General features: G+C 40.7%; 1 protein-coding gene across 1 annotated transcript in view; it reads left to right on the top strand.

Annotated features, from left to right (window-relative positions):
- NLRP3 (NLR family pyrin domain containing 3) overlaps positions 1 to 20,746 on the top strand; it is a 56,208-nt gene that overhangs the window by 17,787 nt on the left and 17,675 nt on the right. Inside the window, exons 7-8 of the mRNA XM_055430479.2 lie at positions 3,030 to 3,200; positions 4,205 to 4,375. Coding sequence (XP_055286454.1) covers positions 3,030 to 3,200; positions 4,205 to 4,375 — 342 coding nt within the window. The remainder of the gene's footprint in view (positions 1 to 3,029; positions 3,201 to 4,204; positions 4,376 to 20,746) is intronic.

Raw genomic sequence — 20,746 nt, 5'->3', positions numbered from 1 at the left:
AGTTGGACACGATTGAGCGACTGAAGTGATGAGCCCACACTGTGAATTAGACTCACATTCCCTGAATCAAGTACATAGTTGTATGGGCCATCCCTCCCACCCTCCTGTATCAGAAATCTGTACTTTCCTGCCAGTTATAAAGCCTGCCACATTAGGACATTTTCATACCTTTCTGTGTTGCTCTTAATAACCACCCTATCATCAGTCTTCTTAATTTCACCCCTGACAAGCCATTTCCCACTTTTCCTCATTCTCTTTTGCTACCATCCAGAGGGTCCTTAGACTTATTTTTTTGACTGTGCCACGCAGTATATGGGGTCTTAGTTCCCTGACCAGGGATTGAGCCCATGTCCTCTGTAGTAGAAGTGGATGGAGTCTTAACCACTGAATCACCAGGAAAGTCCCTTAGACTCTTTTTGCCTTTTGTTTGGCTACACCACTGGGCATGTGGGATTTTAGTTCCCTGACCAGGAATTGAACCCATGTTCCCTGCATTGGAAGTGCAGAGTCTTAAACACTGGACTGCCAGGGAAGTCCCCCTATAGACTCTTTAATCAATAGAAATCAATAAAATGCCAGATAAGAAACTTTAAGTTAAGTAAATAAGGAAGTAAAGCCATGGCTTTACTGGGGGTAGTGCTGCAGCATGAGGGAAGGAAAACAAGTAAAGGTACCCTTGCTGGCTCTCTGAGGTAGGGTGAGTTGGTTTCTTAAACGCAGTGAGGGTAGGGGCAGATCAGTGGGTGGGACCAGAGGGATGACTTGGGTGGTCTGCTTACCCCCTCAGTGGTACTGTGTTCACGGATCATGTGCAGTTACCCTACTTTTGCTCCTGGAACTTCAGAAATGGCAGTTGGGATTTGGGCTTTTTTGTATCTTTTTATTCATAATTTGCCTCAACTATGCATGCGTGCAGTTATTTTTAGTCCCTTATAGTTTCTTTCTTTTTTTTTTTTAAATCCCTTGTTTTGCGCTACCTTATGTGGCCGGGTCCCTTCCCCTACATAAGAATTGTGGAGTCCTAACTACTGGACCACCAGGGAATTCCTCCCTTATAGTTTCTTTTGTATTCTATTGCCTGAGGAGACATTCATCCAGGTGCAAGCACTGCAGTAAAGGGTCCCAGGCCCCAGCCTGTCTCAACTCCAGCAGCCCAGATCTAACCACCACAATTATTTGCTTAGATATTGCAATGCCCTCTAAGATCATTAACTTCTCATGACAGAATTCATGTTTGTCCTGCAATTGTCTCTGTAATGTCTGGACAAGCTCTTACCATTTGTTTGTGCTCAGAAATACATATCAGATGAATGTTGTGTGTTTGGTGTCGCTGCATCTACTTTTGCCACCCACCATTCATTCTCTGTGCAGAAGACAGAGGGTTCCTTAATATTTAAAAAATTATTCTTTGATCATGGCATTGCTTAAGAGCTTTTTCTTACCTGTTTTGATAAATTATAAAATGTTCTTTTTACCTTCAAGGTTCTGGGCGTTTTTAACATTTAACATTCCTCTCCACCTTTATACCATGCCACTATCTCCATCACCCCTGTGGATGTGATGCCCCTCTGTGATTCTAGAAAGTGAGACACAAACAGGGAGACAAGTGTGAGAATAAGATATTCTGCAGATAAAGATTTAGTCATCTATTTGCTTCTAGTTGGTGTGGAAATGGAGGCAGAAAAGGTAATCCAACAAGCTCCTGCTGCTGCTAAGTCACTTCAAAACAAGCTCCTAGGACGTTTGAAATGAGCTAGAATACTGTTCTTGCTTCTCTGAGACTGATAGTTTTGGTGGTGGTGCTGATAGTGGTGATAGTGTGTGTCTGTATGAACCAAATCAAGAATCAGAGATGCTCACTTCTTCACTGTAGATGGAGGGCTGGGATTAAAACATCAAACAAAAAAGCAGGGACAAGATTGTCCAAGAGAAAAGGAAGATGCATACAGCCCTAGAGAGAGCAGTATCCATCTGAGGGAGTTTCAGCTGTTAGGACAACGTGGTAAAGAGGTGGAGCCCGTCGGCTAACCACTGTTTTCATTTATGAAACAGAAACATACCATTTAAATACTTGAGAATTGCCCATTGTTTAGAGGGTGCTCCCTGGCAGCTGTGGTCACAGATTGTGAGCCAGAGAGGCTGATAACTATCTTCCCAATATGTCTTTTTTTTTTTTTTACTTATTTTTTAATTGAAGGAAAATTCTTTTATAATGTGTTGGTTTCTGCCATATTACAAAGCAAATCACTCATAATTATGCATATATCACTTCCTTCTTCAGCCTCCCTCTCCTCCCCTCAGCCCACCCCTCTAGGCCATCACAGAGCACCGGGCTGGGCTCCTTGTGTTGCATAGCAACTTCCCACCAGCTGTTTACTTTAACAGAGTGTGTATATGTCAATGCTACTTTCTCCATTCGTCCCACCTTCTCTTTCCCCCACTGTGTCCACAAGTCCATTATCTGAGTCTGTGTCTCCACTTCTTCCCTGCAGATAGGTTCATCAATACCATTTTTCTAGATTCCATATATATGTGTGTTAGTATACAATACTTGTTTTCTCTTTCTGACTTACTTCACTCTGTATGACAATCTCTATGTTCATCCACTTCACTAGAACTGACTCAAATTTGTTTTCCCAATATGTCTTGAGCTGTAGTCAGGAGTTTCTGATAAGATGATACTTTCCTTTTATAAAAAGTATTTATTTATGTGTTTGGCTACATCGGGTCTTAGTTACAGCACTTAGGATCTTTGATATTCAGAGTGGCATGTGGAATCTATTTCCTGACCAGCTATCAAACCCGGACCCCCAGCATTGGGAACACGGGCCCTTACCCACTGGACCACAAGGGAAGTCCCAAGATGATACTTTCCTTCATGAAAATTTAGTTATAAATTTAGTTTAATTCTCTTTGTAACATGAGAACACAGTTCCCCTGCCTGGTGCCAAAACCCAGCAGAGACCATAAGGCAGTGACAGAAAAGCAGCCTGTGCTCTGAGATTTTTGTTTCTGTGCTTGTAATGAAGGTTGGGACAGTGCTGCCTTTCCCATCAGTGCTGCTTCAACATCTCCTCAGTCTTGAGCAACAACCAGAAGCTGGTGGAACTGGACCTGAGCCACAATGCCCTGGGAGACTTCGGGATCAGACTTTTATGTGTGGGACTGAGGCATCTATTCTGCAATCTGAAGAAGCTCTGGTGAGGCTGAACTAATTTCCCTCATGAAGCAATAGCTGTGGCTTTAATGAGCCTTGATGTGTGAGAATTTTAATGTGAAAATGGCCTTGGGCTACTCAGAGGATTCCCTGTGTTTGTCTCTGGATGTTTGTCAATAATTAATTTAGTTAGCATTTTTTGTGGGGAAAGTCACATAGTCAGCCCTGGAGGGGAACTTAAAAAAATGAGAAATATTATGCTTGCCTTTAAGGTATTTACAACCTAGCTAAGAAAATAAAACCAATGTATTTTGGGACTTGATGATAAGGCTTTGGTTCACATTAAATAGGAAAAATGGGGTTAAAGCAATGCAGTTGCTTGACAATCTATGTAGCTCTTCTCTGAATGCTTGTGGGAGACTTGAATTTTAAAGAAGACAAGAAATCACTTGAAAATGGTAGGGCTAATTTATACTTATTAGGGTGGTTTTATAAGAAAGCAAAACACAACAGGGCTATATATTCAGTAAAATAAGCCAGAAGCAAAAGGGAAAATACTGTATGATTCCATTTATACGTAATACCTAGAATAGTCAAATTCATAGAGACAAAAGGTAGAATGGCGGTTTCCAGGGTTTTGGGGGAAGGGAATTTGGAGTTATTGTTTAATGAGTATAGAATTTCAGTTTGGGAATATGGAAAAGAGTTCTGGTGATAGTTGCACAGTTATATGAATGTACTTATGTGCTACTAAATTGTAACACTTATAAACGAACACATGTTTACAATGGTACAGTTTATGCTATACATATTTTGCCTCAATAAAAATAAATGTAGAGATCTAGGAAGATGTAACATTGCATGGGCTCTGAGGGTGTTTTCTTGCCAAACAGAAAAAGAAAAAAAAGTTAATAAAGAGCTTGGATATACTCTTCTCATGTGCAGACTGGTCTATAGGCAAGGACAGGACAAGTGCTTTCTTGACTCACAGCAGTGTGTGGACTGGGGTGAGAGAGGTGTTGTGACCATCTGCCATCTCTCTGAAAGGTTGGTCAGTTGCTGTCTCACATCGGCATGCTGTGAGGACCTTGCATCCGTCCTGAGCACCAACCATTCCCTGACCAGACTCTACTTGGGGGAAAATGCTCTGGGAGACTCAGGAGTTGGGATTTTGTGTGAAAAAGTAAAGAATCCACACTGTAACTTGCAGAAACTGGGGTAAGTCTTCATGAACGTCTCAGCAATAAAGCAACATTATTTGGAAGATGCATTATTTGGAAAATATGAATGGGGTTACTCTAAACAAGATTAATCAGGTGGATTTGATGGTAGAGAATGGAAGAGATGATATCTGAAGTAGTTTGAAGTACTAGATACTACCTACTGCTGGTGAGTTTGTTATGTCTCAGTTCAGTTCAGTTCAGTCACTCAGCTGTGCCTGACTCTTTGTGACCCCATGGACTGCGGCATGCCAGGCCTCCCTGTCCATCACCAACTCCCGGAGTATACTCAAACTCATGTCCATTGAGTCAGTGATGCCATCCAATCATCTTATCCTCCGTCGTCCCTGTCTCCTCCCACCTTCAATCTTTCCCAGAATCAGGGTCTTTTCAAATGAGTCAATTCTTTACATCAGGTGGCCAAAGTATTGGAGTTTCAGCTTCAACATCAGTCCTTCCAAGGAATATTCAGGACTGATTTCCTTTAGGATGGACTGGTTGGATCTCCTTGCAGTCCAATGGACTCTCAAGAGTCTTCTCCAATACCACAGTTCGAAAGCATCAGTTCTTCGGTGCTCAGCTTTCTTTATAGTCCAGCTCTCACATTCATGACTGGAAAAAGTATAGCCTCAACTAGACAGACCTTTGTTGGCAAAGTAATGTCTCTGCTTTTTAGTATACTGTCTAGGTTGGTCATAACTTTTCTTCCAAGGAGCAAGCGTCTTTTAATTTTATGGATGCAGGCATCATCTGCACTGATTTTGGATCCCCCAAAATTGTTATGTCTACATGTTACTGAATGCAAGTTCCTATGCCTAAAGCACAGTGAGGCCAAACAAATCAAAATGGTGGAGTCTGGAGCAGAGAAAGATTTCTTGCAGGGTCATGAAGGAGATTGGTGGCTCTCGCACTCCAAAACCGTGTACTCCATTAAGGGTTTCAGCAAAGCACTTTTAAAAGGCAAGCTGAGGGAGGGATGCGGTTGGTTGTTGCAAACTCCTTAGTGTTGGAATCCTTTGTTCTTGCAGTTGTCCATGTAGGGCAGGTAAAGCTGTTCTTGTAAACTTCCAAGACAAATATAATTCTCTGTTCTGCAACTCTTTATCTCCAAATGACTCTTAAAGATCAGAGCCTTGAGTATAGGCTGTGAATAGGCTGTGAATTGCCTGTGTATTTCAGGCAATAGGAAACATTTTTTAACAATAATTTAAAAAATTAATTTATTGTTATTTTTTAAACTTTTTATTTTGTATTACGGTATAATCGATTAACAATGTTGTGGTAGTTTCAGGTGAACAGTGAAGGGACTCAGCCATACACATACATGTATCCATTTTCCCCCAACCCCCCCTTCCATCCATTCTGGCACATAACATTGGGCAGAGTTCTGTGTGCTATACAATAGGTCCTTACTGGTTATCCATTTTAAATACAGTGGTGTGTACATGACTTTCCCAAAGTCCCTAACTTCTCTTTCCCCCTGGCAGCCTTAAGTTTGTTTTCTAAGTCTGTGAGTCTCTTTCTATTTTGTAAGTAAGTTCATTTGCATCATTTCTTTTTAGATTCCACATATGAGGGATATCATATGATATTTTCCTTCTCTTTCTGACTTCACTCTCTAGGTCCATCCATGTTGCTACAGATGGCTAAAATTAATTACTTTTTGTTTATTTGGTTGTGCTGGGTCTTTGTTGTTGTGAGGGCTTTCTCTACTTTCGGTAAGCAGAAGCTGCATTTCACTGTGGTGCATGGACTTCTCACTGTGGTGTCCTCTCTTGTTGCAGAGCATGGGCTGTAGGTGCTCAGGCTTCAGTAGTTGCTCTGAGGCATGTGAGATCTTCCTGGCCCAGGGATCAAACCCAGGTCCCCTGCATTGTCAGGCAGATTCTTAACCACTAGGCCACCCAGGGAAACCCAGGAAACATTCTTTTACAAGGGTGCAGAGCCAGCATGACTAAGCCCAGTCAACAGAGCCCAAGGTTAAAATGAAAGAACCAGGTCTAATATGGAGTCAGATTTGTTCTTTCCTGTTACATATAGAGTCTGGAGACTCTCAGAGTTGAAAGAAACCTTAGAAATTGTACAGCCCAGCTCATCATTGAACAAACACTTGCTTCTAAGACATTCATGTGGGTAGGCACCCATTTTATGTGTGAAAACTTCTAAGCATGCTAGTCATTGCTGCAATGCCTACAGTTCTTATTTCTATACAGCCCCATCTATTGTTTTGTGTGTTGGTCCTTGTTCTGCTCTTCAGGGTCTGCTAAGAGATGCTGATCTTGATTCCTTAGAGGCAACACTCACACTCTAGTTCTTCTCATCTTTTACTTGGATGTCTCTAAATATTTTAACTAGGACATGGCTTAGTACTTTCACCTATTTAGTTATGCTCTCCCAGGTAAGAGTTGGTCTTTTAATGTCCCCATTTGAAGTACGGTACCAGACCTGAACATGACATTCCTAATGATGTGTGGTGGAACTTTCACCTCTTATGGTAGGGCACTATGTTGTCAGTGGTGAGGACTGAGATTTCCTTATATTTTTGGCAGTCACATCAGATCATGAATTCTATTGGAAGTCTGTGGGAAATAGTAACACACAACTCTGGAGTGTTTTGTAATACCAATAACCAATTCTCTGCAGACACCAATTGGGTGTCTTACAAGTCAGTTAGATTTTGACACTAACCCCACAGCTAAGGACTCAGTCCTACAAGATTGCCTCCCTAGCTCTGCCAATGTCAGACATCAATTTTTAGTAGTGAGTCCCAAGATTACTCGCACTTCTATCTGACTTGGTTACAAATTGGGGATTCCCCCAACCTCTTATTCAGGTGTGAGGCTTTGCTAGGTTGACTCACAGAAATCAGGGAGATACTTATGTTTACAGTTTTAAATAAAAGATGTTATAAGGTGTACAAACAGATGAAGAGACATATAGGATGAGGTAGAGAAGAGTCTGGAGCCCAGGGGCTTCTCTCTCCATGGAGTTGGGGTGCTCCATCTTCCTGGTATGTAGATGCCAGGTTGGTTAGATTCACCGACTCAGAAGGTCTCCAAAACTCATTGTTCAAGAGATTTTATAGAGCCTAATCTCCAGCCTTCCTTCCCTCTCCTTCCTGGAGGTTAGTGGGTGGGGCTGAAAGTTCCAACTTTCTAACCACTTGGCCTTTCTGATGATTGCTGAGCCCTATCCTGAACCAATCTAAGGGCCCCACTTTAAGTCACCCCATTAACATAAACTCAAATGTGATCAAAAGAGGCTCCTTTGATTAGCAATAGACACTCCTGAAAGTAAAAGTTGCTCAGTTGTGTCTGATTCTTTGTGACCCCATGGACTATACAGTCCCTGGAATTCTCCAGGCCAGAATACTGGAGTGGGTAGCCTTTCCCTTCTTCAGGGGATCTTCCCAACCCAAGGATCGACCCAGGTATCGTGCATTGCAGGTGGATTCTTTACCAGCTGAGCCACAAGGGAAGCCCAAGAATATTGGAGAGGGTAGCCTATCCCTTCTCCAGTGGATCTTCCTGACCCAGGAATTGAACCGGGGTCTCCTACATTACAGGCAGATTCTTTACCAACTGAGCTATCAGGGAAGACCCCAGGAAATTCCAAGGTTTTTAGGATGTCTGAGATAGGAATGAGGGACAAAGACCAAACATATTTCTTATTATACCACAGAAATACCCTCTGTTACATGCACTTGACCATGTAACACTGCCCTTCTGTGTTTTCTGCATGGTTTATTCTCCATTGGCCTCATAAAAACTGACAAGTAGATATCAGTATCTCTACTTTAAAGAGGATAAAATGCGGCTCAAAGAGTTTAAAACCTTTGTCCAAGGACACCCATATAAAAGGCAGTGTAACCCAATGCAGACGGAATCCAGTGTGACCCACCAACCCCTCCCTTAACTCCAGCAAAACCTCATGATGAGTTGGCTTATAGGCTCTCTAAAGGACTTCTGTATCCTGCTCTATCCAACTATATGGGATCTCACATTTAGCTCTGTTAATTTTCATCTTATCTTTCTTTTGATTCATTGTCTAGGCATTTTTGAATCATGATCCTGTCAATATTACCCAGACATACAACAAGCAAACTGTAAATGTCTTCATTCATGTTACTGACATAAACACCAAATAGATCATTACTAAGTAGAGCAGAAAGGGTCTTTGCTGAGGAATAATCTGTTAGTCCATAATTAAAATCTATAAAAACAAAGCCCTGTTACCTCCCTGAGCCTTTCCCTGTTGCCCTTCCTCAGATATTGCCACATCAATTTACTGAAAAAGTCTATATTCAATGTCTTAATTTCCTTCCCTTAGATTATTGCTCTGCCACAACAACTCTTGGTTTGTCCAACAGATGTGATTTGGTTGCTTTATTTTCTAGGTACTGTGGGGGTTCAGTCATGGGTGATGACAGCAGCAGTGACTAAAACAAACCAAGACCTTGTTTTCACAAACATTCTCATATGGAATGATGATAGACACTAGACAATAGACAAGCAAAATAATATATATATATATGTATATATATAGTATAATAAAAACTGGAGTGGCAGAGAGAGCTACATCCTTGTCCAGGTGTTCAATAAATGCCTCTCATGCAGGTGACATGGGATCCGTGAAGAAGCCAGGGGAAAACACTCCATACAAAGCAAATGGAAGTGAAGAGGCTCAGAACATAAACTCTCAGTTGACCTTCAGAGATCCTATTTCTGACTCTTGTAGATCCTTCTCAGTCCTAATCCTAGTTGAAAACTGCTGCCTTTAATTCTGTTTATCTCCTCCTTGAAATCCTTTTCTCTTATTTTTAGTAAGTTCCTGGAACTTCCCTTGTGGAGACGTGGGTTTGATCCCTGGGTTGGGAAGATCCCCGGGAGTGGGGGGCATGGCAACCCAGTCCAGTATTCCTTTTTTAAAAAAATTAATTTATTTTAATTGGAAGCTAATTACTTTACAATATTGTGGCGATTTTTGCCATACAGTGACATGAATCAGCCATGGGTGTACATGTGTCCCCCATCCTGAATCCCCCTGTCACCTTCCTCCCCATCCCATCCCTCAGGGTTGTCCCAGTGCACTGGCTTTGCATGCCCTGTTTCGTGCATCGAACTTGTAGTCCAGTATTCTTGCTGGGAAAATCCCATGGATGGAGGAGCCTGATGGGCTCTGGTCTATTGGGTCACAAAGAGTCAGACACAACTGAATTGACTGAGCAGCAGCAGCAGTCTTTCCTGCTCATTTTATAGCTTCTGCTTCTTCGGGTTCTCATTGACTTCTCTTCCTGTGGTCTGGGGATTTCACCGTTGGTTTTCTTTTTTACTAAATGTTTCCACAGTCCTTGGGAATTCTTGAATGATCCTCAGCTTTGAAAACAACCCGTATACAGGTGGCTTGTCAAACTTAGATATTGCTCTTGTACTAAAGACATTTTTTTTAGAGTCAGCTTAGATTCACAGTAAAATTTAGAGGAAGATGCAGAGATTTCCCATATGCCCCCATACCACATGTGCTTAATTTCCCCCATTATTGACATGTCCCACCAGAATGGCTGTTTGTTACAACTGATGAACCTACACTGACACATCATAATCACCCAAAGTTCATGTTTACATTAAGGGTCACTCTTTGTTTTGCATGTTGTGTTGAACATTTAAAACATTATTTAGAAGGGTGTTGTTTAGTGTCCACATATTTTGGAATTTTCCAGGTATTTTTCTGTTATTTGTTTCTAGTTTCATTTGATTGCAGTACGATTTCTGTTTTTTAAGCTTGTTAAGATACATTTAATAACCCGGAATGTGGCCTGTCTTGGTAAATGCTACGTGTGAACCTGAAGAGAATGTGTATTCCTCTGTTGTTGGATGAAGTCCATTGCTGTTGTTCAGTCACTCAGTCATGTCCAACTGTTTGTGACCTCAAAGACTGCAGCACACTAGGCTTTCCTGTCCTTCACTATCTCCCGGAGCTTGCTCAAAGTCATGTCCATTGAGTTGGTGGTGCTATCTAACCATCTCGTCCTCTGCTGCCCCCTTCTCCTCCTGTCCTCAGTCTTTCCCAGGGTCTTTTCCAGTGAGCTGGCTCTTTGCATCAGGTGGCTAAAGTATTGCAGCTTCAGCTTCAGTCCCTCCAATGAGTATTCAGGATTGTTAAATTAGGGCAAGAAGGATGACTCTCCCCTTACCCTGGAGTAAGAGTGGTTATGAGTGTGGGCTCTGAAGTTGGACAGCCTGGGTCTGAAGCCCAGTCTGAATCTATTCTTGGCAAATATCAAATACACAACATATTAGCTACAGTCACCATGCTGTACATTGTCTTCCACCACTTATTCATCTTAGGACTGAAAGTTTGTACCCTTTGATCAGTGGCTTCCTTTTTCCCCCATCTCCCCATTCTCTGGTAATCCCCATTCTACTCTTTTTACTATGAGTCTGACTTATTTATTTTTTAAGATCTTTGGCTTATATCACTTAGCATAACGTCCTCTGGGTTCATTCATGTTGTCACAAATGGCAGGATTTTCTTCCTTTTTAAGGCTGAATAATTATTACATTGCATGTATATGTGTATATACACCACATAGTCTCTGCTTCCTTTGTTCCCCACTGCTTTCTTTTGGTTGGTGTTACCATGGTATATCCTTCTCTACCCCTTCACACTTATTTTATTTTTTATATTTTCTATTCCTGTACTTTTAAACTGTATGTGTTTATTTTTAAAGTAGATTTCTTATAGACAATATACAGCTGTGTCTTACATTTTTGTTCACTCTCCGATATATGCTTTTTAATTGATTCGTTTTGATCATTGATAATCAAGTTAATTATTGATTTAATTGAACTAATACCTCATGTTTGTTCCTGTTTTCCATTTGTTGTTCTTGTTTTTTGATCGTATTGTTGTTTTCATCTCCTTTTCTGCCTTTTGTGACTTTAATTGAATTGAACCATTTTGCCTCTTTTTTTTTTTTTTTGGCCTTGCTGTCCAGCTTGTGGGATCTAAGTTCCCTAACTAGGGATTGAACTTGGCCCACGACAGTGAAAGCACCAAGTCTTAATCACTGGAAGGCCAGGAATGCCCTCGATCCTACTTTTAAAAAACTTTTCTTAGTGGTTGCTCCAGAGTTTGCAGTACATATTTACAACTAATCTACTTTCAAATGACCCTATACAACATCTACAATGTGACTATTTTATAATAACAAAGTAAATTTAATTCTTTCCTTCTATCCTTATATAATTGCTGTCATTCAGGCAACTTATGAGCATGTATATACACATAAATATAAATAATTGAATACATTATTGCTATTATTTTGAACACGATGTTATCTGATCAATTAAAAACAAGAAAAGTAAATTTTTATTTCACTTTCACTTGTTTCTTCTTTGGTGCTCTTTTTTTCCTTTTTTTTGGTACATCTTTTGTATATTGTTTTCTTCTCTCAAAAAGCTTAAGAAAATTTCATTTCTTGTGAGGTGTTCAATTGGCAACAAATTCACTCAATTTTTGTTTGTCTGAGAAACTATTTCTCTTTCATTTTTGATGGCTAATTTCAAAGGGTACAGAATTGTAGGGTTTTTTTTCTCTCAACGCTAAATATTTCAGGCCACTTTTCTTGTTTACATGGTTTCTGATAAATCACTTGTAATTCTTATCTTTTTGGGCTCCAAAATCACTGCAGATGCTGATTGCAGCCATGAAATTAAAAGATGCTTACTCCTTGGAAGGAAAGTTATGATCAACCTTGATAGTATATTAAAAAGCAGAGACATTACTTTGCCAACAAGGTCCGTCTAGTCAAGGCTATGGTTTTTCCCGTGGTCATGTATGGATGTGAGAGTTGGACTGTGAAGAAAGATGATTGCCGAAGAATTGATGCTTTTGAACTGTGGTGCTGGTGAAGACTCTTGAGAGTCCCTTGGACTGCAAGGAGATCCGACCAGTCCATTCTAAAGGAGATCAATCCTGGGTGTTCATTGGAAGGACTGATGCTCAAGCTGAAACTCCAATACTTTGGCCACCTCATGCGATGAGTTGACTCACTGGAAAAGACTCTGATGCTGGGAGGGATTGGGGGCGGGAGGAGAAGGGAACGACAGAGAATGAGATGGCTGGATGGCATCACCGACTCTGTGGACATGAGTTTGGGTGAACTCTTGGAGTTGGTGATGGACAGGGAAGCCTGGCGTGCTGTGATTCATGGGGTTGCAGAGAGTCGGACATGACTGAGCGACTGAACTGAACTGAACTGAATTCTTATCTTTGCTCCTAAACAGATAAAGTACTTCCCCCAACTCTGGCTTCTTTCTGGGTTTTTCCTTTACCATTGATCTTCTGTGTTGTGAAAATGATACGCCAATCTGTAGGATTTTTTTTCCCCCACTTTTTGGTATTTTTCTTACTTGGTGTCTCTGAACTTCCTGTATCTGTGATTTGGGGGAAATTCTTGGTCATACTCCTTGCCTGTTCCTTTCTTGTCTTCTTCTAGTATTCCCATTATGTGTATCTTATGTGAAATCTTTTATAGTTATTTCACAGTTCTTGGATATTCGGGGTTTTTTTTTTCTAGTCTTTTTTTTTTTCCTGTTTACTTTTCAGTCTTGGAGGTGTTTATTGAGATATCTTCAAACTCAGAGATTTTTTTTCTCAGCTATGTCCAGTCTACCTGTACTAACAATCCCATTAAAGACATTCTTTTTTTCTGTTACAGGTTCTTTTTTTAATTTACTATTTGTTTTATCACTCAGTTCAGTTCAGTTCAGTTGCTCAGTGGTGTCCGACTCTTTGTGACCCCATGAATCACAGAACACAGGCCTTCCTGTCCATTACCAACTCCAAGAGTTCACTCAAACTCATGTCCATTGAGTTGGTGATGCCATCCATCCATCTCATTCTCTGTCGTCCCCGTCTCCTCCCACCCCCAATCCCTCCCAGCATCAGAGTCTTTTCCAGTGAGTCAACTCATCGCATGAGGTGGCCAAAGTATTGGAGTTTCAGCTTGAGCATCAGTCCTTCCAATGAACACCCAGGATTGATCTCCTTTAGAATGGACTGGTCGGATCTCCTTGCAGTCCAAGGGACTCTCAAGAGTCTTTTCCAACACCACAGTTCAAAAGCATCAATTCTTCGGCAATCAGCTTTCTTCAAGTCCAACTCTCACATCCATACATGACCACAGGAAAACCATAGCCTTGACTAGACAGACCTTGGTTGGCAAAGTAATGTCTCTGCTTTTTAATAGGCTATCAAGGTTGGTCATAACTTTCCTTCCAAGGAATAAACGTCTTTTAATTTCATGGCTGCAATCAGCATCTGCAGTGATTTTGGAGCCCCCCAAAATAAAGTCTGACACTGCTTCCACTGTTTCCCCATCTATTTCCCATGAAGTGATGGGACCAGATGCCATGATCTTTGTTTTCTGAATGTTGAGCTTCAAGCCAGCCTTTTCACTCTCCTCTTTCACTTTCCTCAAGAGGCTTTTTAGTTCCTCTTCACTTTCTGCCATAAGGGTAGTGTCATCTGCATATCTGAGATTATTGATATTTCTCCCAGCAATCTTGATTCCAGCTTGTGCTTCTTCCAGCCCAGCATTCCTCATGATGTACTCTGCATATAAGTTAAATAAGCAGGGTGACAATATACAACCTTGACACATCCCTTTTCCTATTTGGAACCAGTCTGTTGTTCCATGTCCAGTTCTGACTGTTGCTTCCTGACCTGCATACAGGTTTCTCAAGAGGCAGGTCAGGTGGTTTGGTATTCCCATCTCTTTCAGAATGTTCCACAGTTTATTGTGATCCACATAGTCAAAGGCTTTGGCATCGTCAATGAAGCAGAAATAGATGTTTTTCTGGAACTCTCTTGCTTTCTCCATGATCCAACAGATGTTGGCAATTTGATCTCTGGTGCCTCTGTCTTTTTTAAACCCTGCTTGAACATCTGGAAGTTTACGGTTCACATATTGCTGAAGCCTGGCTTGGAGAATTTTGAGCATGACTTTACTAGCGTGTGAGATGAGTGCAATTGTGCGGTAGTTTGAGTATTCTTTGGCATTGCCTTTCTTTGGGATTGGAATGAAGACTGACCTTTTCCAGTCCTGTGGCCACTGCTGAGTTTTCCAAATTTGCTGGCATATTGAGTGCAGCACTTTCACAGCATCGTCTTTCTGAATTTGAAATAGCTCAGTTGGAACTCCATCACTGCCACTAGCTTTGTTTGTAGTGATGCTCTCCAAGGCCCACTTGACTTCACATTCCAAGATGTCTGGCTCCAGGTGAGTGATCACGCCATCATGATTATCTTGGTTGTGAAGATCTTTTTTGTACAGTTCTGTGTATTCTTTCCACCTCTTCTTAATATCTTCTGCTTCAGTTAGGTCCATGCCATTTCTGTCCTTTATTGAGCCTATCTTTGCATGAAATGTTCCCTTGATATCTCTAATTTTCTTGAAGAGATCTCTTGTCTTTCCTATTCTGTTGCTTTCCTCTATTTCTTTGCATTGATCGCTGAGGAAGGCTTTCTTATCTCTCCTTGCTCTTCTTTGGAACTCTGCATTCAGATGCTTACATCTTTCCTTTTCTCCTTTTCTTTTCGCTTCTCTTCTTTTCACAGCTATTTGGAAGGCCTCCTCAGACAGCCATTCTTCTTTTTTGCATTTCTTTTCCATGGGGATGGTCTTGGTCCCTGTGTCCTGTACAATGTCAGGAACCTCCGTCCAGAGTTCATCAGGCACTCTATCTATCAGATCTAGTCCCTTAAATCTATTTGTCACTTCCACTGTATAATCATAAGGGATTTGATTTAGGTCATACCTGAATGGTCTAGTGGTTTTCTCTACTTTCTTCAATTTAAGTCTGAATTTGGCAATAAGGAGTTCATGATCTGAGCCACAGTCAGCTCCTGGTCTTGTTTTTGCTGTACAGAGCTTCTCCATCTTTGGCTGCAAAGAATATAATCAATCTGATTTCGGTGTTGACCATCTGGTGATATCCACGTGTAGAGTCTTCTCTTGTGTTGTTGGAAGAGGGTGTTTGCTATGACCAGTGCATTCTCTTGGTAAAACTCTATTAGCCTTTGCCCTGCTTCATTTTGTGCTCCAAGGCCAAATTTGCCTGTTACTCCAGGTGTTTCTTGACTTCCTACTTTTGCATTCCAGTCCCCTATAATGAAAAGGACATCTTTTTTAGGTGTTAGTTCTAAAAGGTCTTGTAGGTCTTCATAGAACCGTTCAGCTTTGGCTTCTTCAGCATTACTGGTTGGGGCATAGACCTGGATTACTGTAATATTGAATGGTTTGCCTTGGAAATGAACAGAAATCATTCTGTCGTTTTTAGGATTGCATCCAAGTACTGCATTTCGGACTCTTTTGTTGACCATGATGGCTATTCTATTTCTTCTAAGGGATTCCTGCCCACAGTAGTAGATAAAATGGTCATCTGAGTTAAATTCACCCATTCCAGTCCATTTTAGTTCCTTGATTCCTAGAATGTCGACGTTCACTCTTGCCATCTCCTGTTTGACCACTTCCAATTTACCTTGATTCATGGACCTAACATTCCAGGTTCCTATGCAATATTGCTCTTTACAGCATCGGACCTTGCTTCTATCACCAGTCACATCCACAACTGGGTATTTGTTTTGCTTTGGCTCCATCGTTTCATTCTTTCTGGAGTTATTTCTCCACTGATCTCCAGTAGCATACTGGGCACCTACCGACCTGGGGAATTCCTCATTCAGTGTCCTATCTTTTTGCCTTTTCATTCTGTTCATGGGGTTCTCAAGGCAAGTATACTGAAGTGGTTTGCCATTCCCTTCTCCAGTGGACCACATGCTGTCAGACCTCTCCACCTGTCCATCTTGGGTGGCCCCACACGGCGTGGCTTAGTTTCACTGAGTTAGACAGGGCTGTGGTCCATGTGATCAGATCAACTAGTTTTCTGTGATTATGATTTCAGTTTGTCTGCCCTCTGATGCCCCCTCGCAATACCTACTGTCTTATTTGGGTTTCTCTTACCTTGGTCATGGGATATCTCTTCACAGCTGCTCCAGCAAAGCGCAGCTGCTGTTCCTTACATCTTTCTGCTTACTTTGCCTGTTTGTTCTTCCACATTGTCTACTTAATCCATTAAAGCTCTTAGGGTATTAATCATAATGATTTTAAATTCCTGGTCTGATAATTTCACATTCCTGCCGTCTTAGACTCTGGTCTGATGCTTTCTCTGTCTCTTCAAACTTTAATTTTTTTGCCTTTTAAAATGTCCTGTAACTTATTCTTGAAGACTGAACATGTTGTACTGGTATAGGGAACTACTGTAAATAGAACTTCAGTAATGTGGTAATGCAGTCTGAGGAGAGGGGAAGCAGTCCTATGATTTGGTCTCAGTTTTAGTGAATTTATACCTCTGGACTGTGACTTTTCAGTGTTTTTCAGCAGCATCTCAGTTCTTTCCTCCCTTCTCAGCAGAACAAGATGGCCAGAGAGGGCCAAAGCTGAATATTTCTCTTCCTTAAGATCAATTAGACCAATAATATCCCAGCTGGTTAGGCTTTGGGTAACTAGTTTCTCCTGAGGACAAGTATAAGTGAAAGGAACAGAGTACTCTGGTATATAGACATACCTCTATTTTTTTTTTGTCTCTGCTTTATTATGCTTCACATATATTGCATTTTTTACAGATAGAATTTTTTTGGCAACCCTGTATTGAGTAAGTCTTATTCACACCATTTTTCAGCAGCATTTCCTCACTTTGAGTCTCTGTATCACATTTTGGAAATTCTCTCAGTATTTCAGACTTTTTGATTGTTATTATATTTGTTACAGTGATCTGTGATCAGCGATTTTTGATGTTTCTGTTATAAATGTTTTGGGAGTACCACAGACTACATCGATATAAGTCAGTGAGCTTAATAAATGTATGTGTTCTGACTGCTCTACTGACTGGCTGTTTCCATGTCTCTCCCTGTCAATGGGCCTGAGACACAATATTGAAATAGGTCAATGAATAACCATACAGTTCTAAGTGTTCATGTGAAAGAAAGAATCAACTGACATGGCAAACCTTGTTGTTGTCTCTGTTGTCTTAATTTCTTTCGTACAGCTAAGTGACTCAGTTATGCACATATATGCATTCTTTTTCATATTCTTTACCATTATGGCTTATCACAGAATACTGAATATAGTTTCCTGTGCTATACAGTAGGACCTTGTTGTTCACTGTTTTCTTATTCCAGGAAATTGCCACAGCCACCCTAACCCTCAGCAACCACTACCCTGATCAGTCAGCAGCCATCAACACTAAGTCAAGGCCTCCAACCAGCTAAGATTATGACTCACTGAAGGCTCAGATGATGGTTAGCATTTTTCAGTAATAAAGTATTTTTTAATTAAAGTATTCATGTTGTTTTTTTAGATATAATGCTATTGCAGACTTAATAAACTATAGAATAGTGTAAAAGTAACTTTTATATGCACTTACTCTTGTGCTTAGTTGCTCAGTCATGTTCCATTCTTTGCAGCCCCATAGACTGTAGCCTGCCAGGTTCCTCTGCCTGTGGGATTTCCTAGGCAATAATACTGGAACAGGTTGTCATTTCCTCCTCCAGGGGATCTTCCTGATTGGGAAACCAAAAAATTCATGTGACTCACTTTTTTGAGATATTTCCTTTGTTATGGCAGTCTGGAACTGAACTCACAGTATCTCTGAAGTATGTTTATATTTCTAAATGGTTCCTGGGACTTCTTTGACTGTCCAGTAGTTAAGACACTGTGTTTCCACTGCAGGGGGTGTAGGTGTGATCCCTGGTTGGGGAACTAATATTCTATGTGCCACATGGCATGGCCAAAAAGGAAAAATAAGTTGGAGGAATTTGTCTTAAGGGTATTGTTTCTAGTCCTTCCTAGGCCCTTCAGTGCCTGTCACTCAGCTCTACGTATCAGTTATGGCTGGGCACCTGGCTTCTCTCCTCCATTCTTTTTATTCTTGGAATCGTAGTGTCCTGCCTGCAAGACCAAACTCAGGAGGATGCTCAGGACTAGAGACCCTTGTAAAATTCTGTTCGTCCCCAGAGTCCCAGGTCTGAGCCACAAATGGTTCTCATATGCATGTCCTTCTCCCCTACTCCCTTCCAATAATAAACTGGGCATTCTCTAAAAAATAAAACAAAGTAAAACAAAGCAAGGCAAAATAAAATAAAATAGTTCCTTTACTCCTTCCCTAGCTGGAAGCGCAGAGATATTTTTCTCTTATATTTAGTGTGAGAACCTGGTTGAGCCCCCCTGGAAGTAAAACTCACAGAATTATGTAGATCCCTCTATGACTGGGTCCTCCTAATGTTTTTAATCTCTCAGACTTGTCCACAACTTGCCTTTGAAGTAAAGTGAAAGTGTTAGTTGCTCAGTTGTATCCGACTCTTTGTGAGTCCATGGAAACTAGCCTGCCAGGCCCTTCTGTCCATGGAATTCTCCAGACAAGAACAATGGAGTAGGTAGATATTCCCTTCTTCAGGAGATCTTCTTGAGCCAGGGATCAAACTCAGGTTTCCCACATTACAAGTGGGTTCTTTACTGTCTGAGCCACCAGGTTTTCCTTTCTGGCCTGTGATTCCTTGTATTTGCCTCTGTGTCATTTTAGGGTCAATGGGTTGTGCTGTGACCACATTTCTCTTGTGGATTTAATAAGAATTGATTTGTCAGTTTATTTAGCTTTTAACATTGTTAGGATGGAACAGCAACTTCTAAGCTTTCTACATGCTGGTCTGGAACCTGGAAGTCCTGCTTGTGAAGTTTCTAATTACAAAAGTAATACGTGCTTAGTGTAAAATATTAAATAATAGAGATACGTGAAGTAAGAAGTGAAAGTTCCTTTTCAGCTCACTTCCTGAGAGAACCATCTGCAATAAGCTGATGAGCAAACTTCCAGACATTTTGTTATGAATGAGCAGTTATCCATCCGTTTATCTGTCCATCTACCCACCTATTTTAATATACTGTGTTTGTTAGATTTCTAGGGCTATTGTAACAAAGTATGACAAAGGGAGTGACTTAAACAACAGACATCGCTTTTTAAATTCTCTTTTTTAAATTGAAAAACTGTTTTTTTTTGGCTGTGCTGCATGGTATGTGGGATCTTAGTTCCCCAGTCAGGGATCAAACCCGAGCCCCTGCAGGGGACATGTGGAATTTTAACCACTGGACTGCCAGGGAAGTCTCTGTTTTTACTTTTTTCTTTCAGTTTTTTTCATATATAGTTGATGTACAGCACTGTAAGTTTAAGGTGTGTAGCATAATGACTTGACATGCATATATTACAAAATGATTACCATAGATAATATCTATCACCTCAGTTACAAAAATGTTTTAGAATTACTCTCTTAGCAACTTTCAAATACACCATACAGATATGTTGCCTTTAGTGATTGCCTTTAGTCACTTTCTTAGCAACTTTCAAATATACCATACAGATACGTTGCCTTTAGTCATTTAGTCAGTACACCCTTTACATTAGCGTGTACGTTACATCCCTAGTACTTATTTATCTTATACCTTCCTACCTCCTGCATTCCCCTGCCTCTGGTAATCACAAATCTGATCTCTTTTTCCTATGAATTTAGTTTGAGTGTTTTGTTTTAGTTCTGTTTTAAATTCTAAAATATTCTGTTTTAAATGAGTTCATACAGTATTTGTCTTCCTCCGTCTGACTTATTTTACTTAGCATGATGCCTCAAGATCCATCCACATTGTTGCAAATTGTGACCTTTTTTTCCTCTTTATGACTGATGAGTATTCCATTGTAGATGTATATACTTATATCATATCTCTTTGACAGACTAATTTCAAGTCCTTAGAGATAGTGGTTTCATTTCCTTTGGATATATATTCAGAAGTAAAATTGCTGGATCATATGGTAGTCCTATTTTTAAGTTTTTTAGGATCTTCCATACTGTTTTCTATAGTGGCTATACCAATTTACAACCCCATCAACAGTGTACAAGAGTTCCCTTTCTGCACATTCATCCTAGCATTTGTTATCACTCATCTTTGATGACGGGCTTCCCAGGTGGCACTAGTGGTAAAGAACCCACCTGCCAATAAAGGAAACATGAGATGTGGAAGATCGCCTGGAGGCGGGCATGGAAATTCACTCCAGTATTCTTGCTTGGAGAATTCCATGGACAGAAGAGCCTGGCAGGCAACAGTCCATGGGGTCACAAAGAGTCAGACACAACTGGAGTGGCTTAACACACACACACACACACACACACACACACACACATATTTGATGATGGTCATTTTAACAGGCATGAGGTAATATCTCATTGTGGTTTAATTTACATTTTCCTGGTGAGTAGTCATATCTCA

Source organism: Moschus berezovskii, chromosome 8 (assembly GCF_049115385.1).
Source record: "Moschus berezovskii isolate FMDL1 chromosome 8, NW_MosBer_1.0, whole genome shotgun sequence".
NCBI lineage: Eukaryota > Metazoa > Chordata > Mammalia > Artiodactyla > Moschidae > Moschus > Moschus berezovskii.
This window is presented reverse-complemented; position numbering and strand designations above follow the sequence as displayed.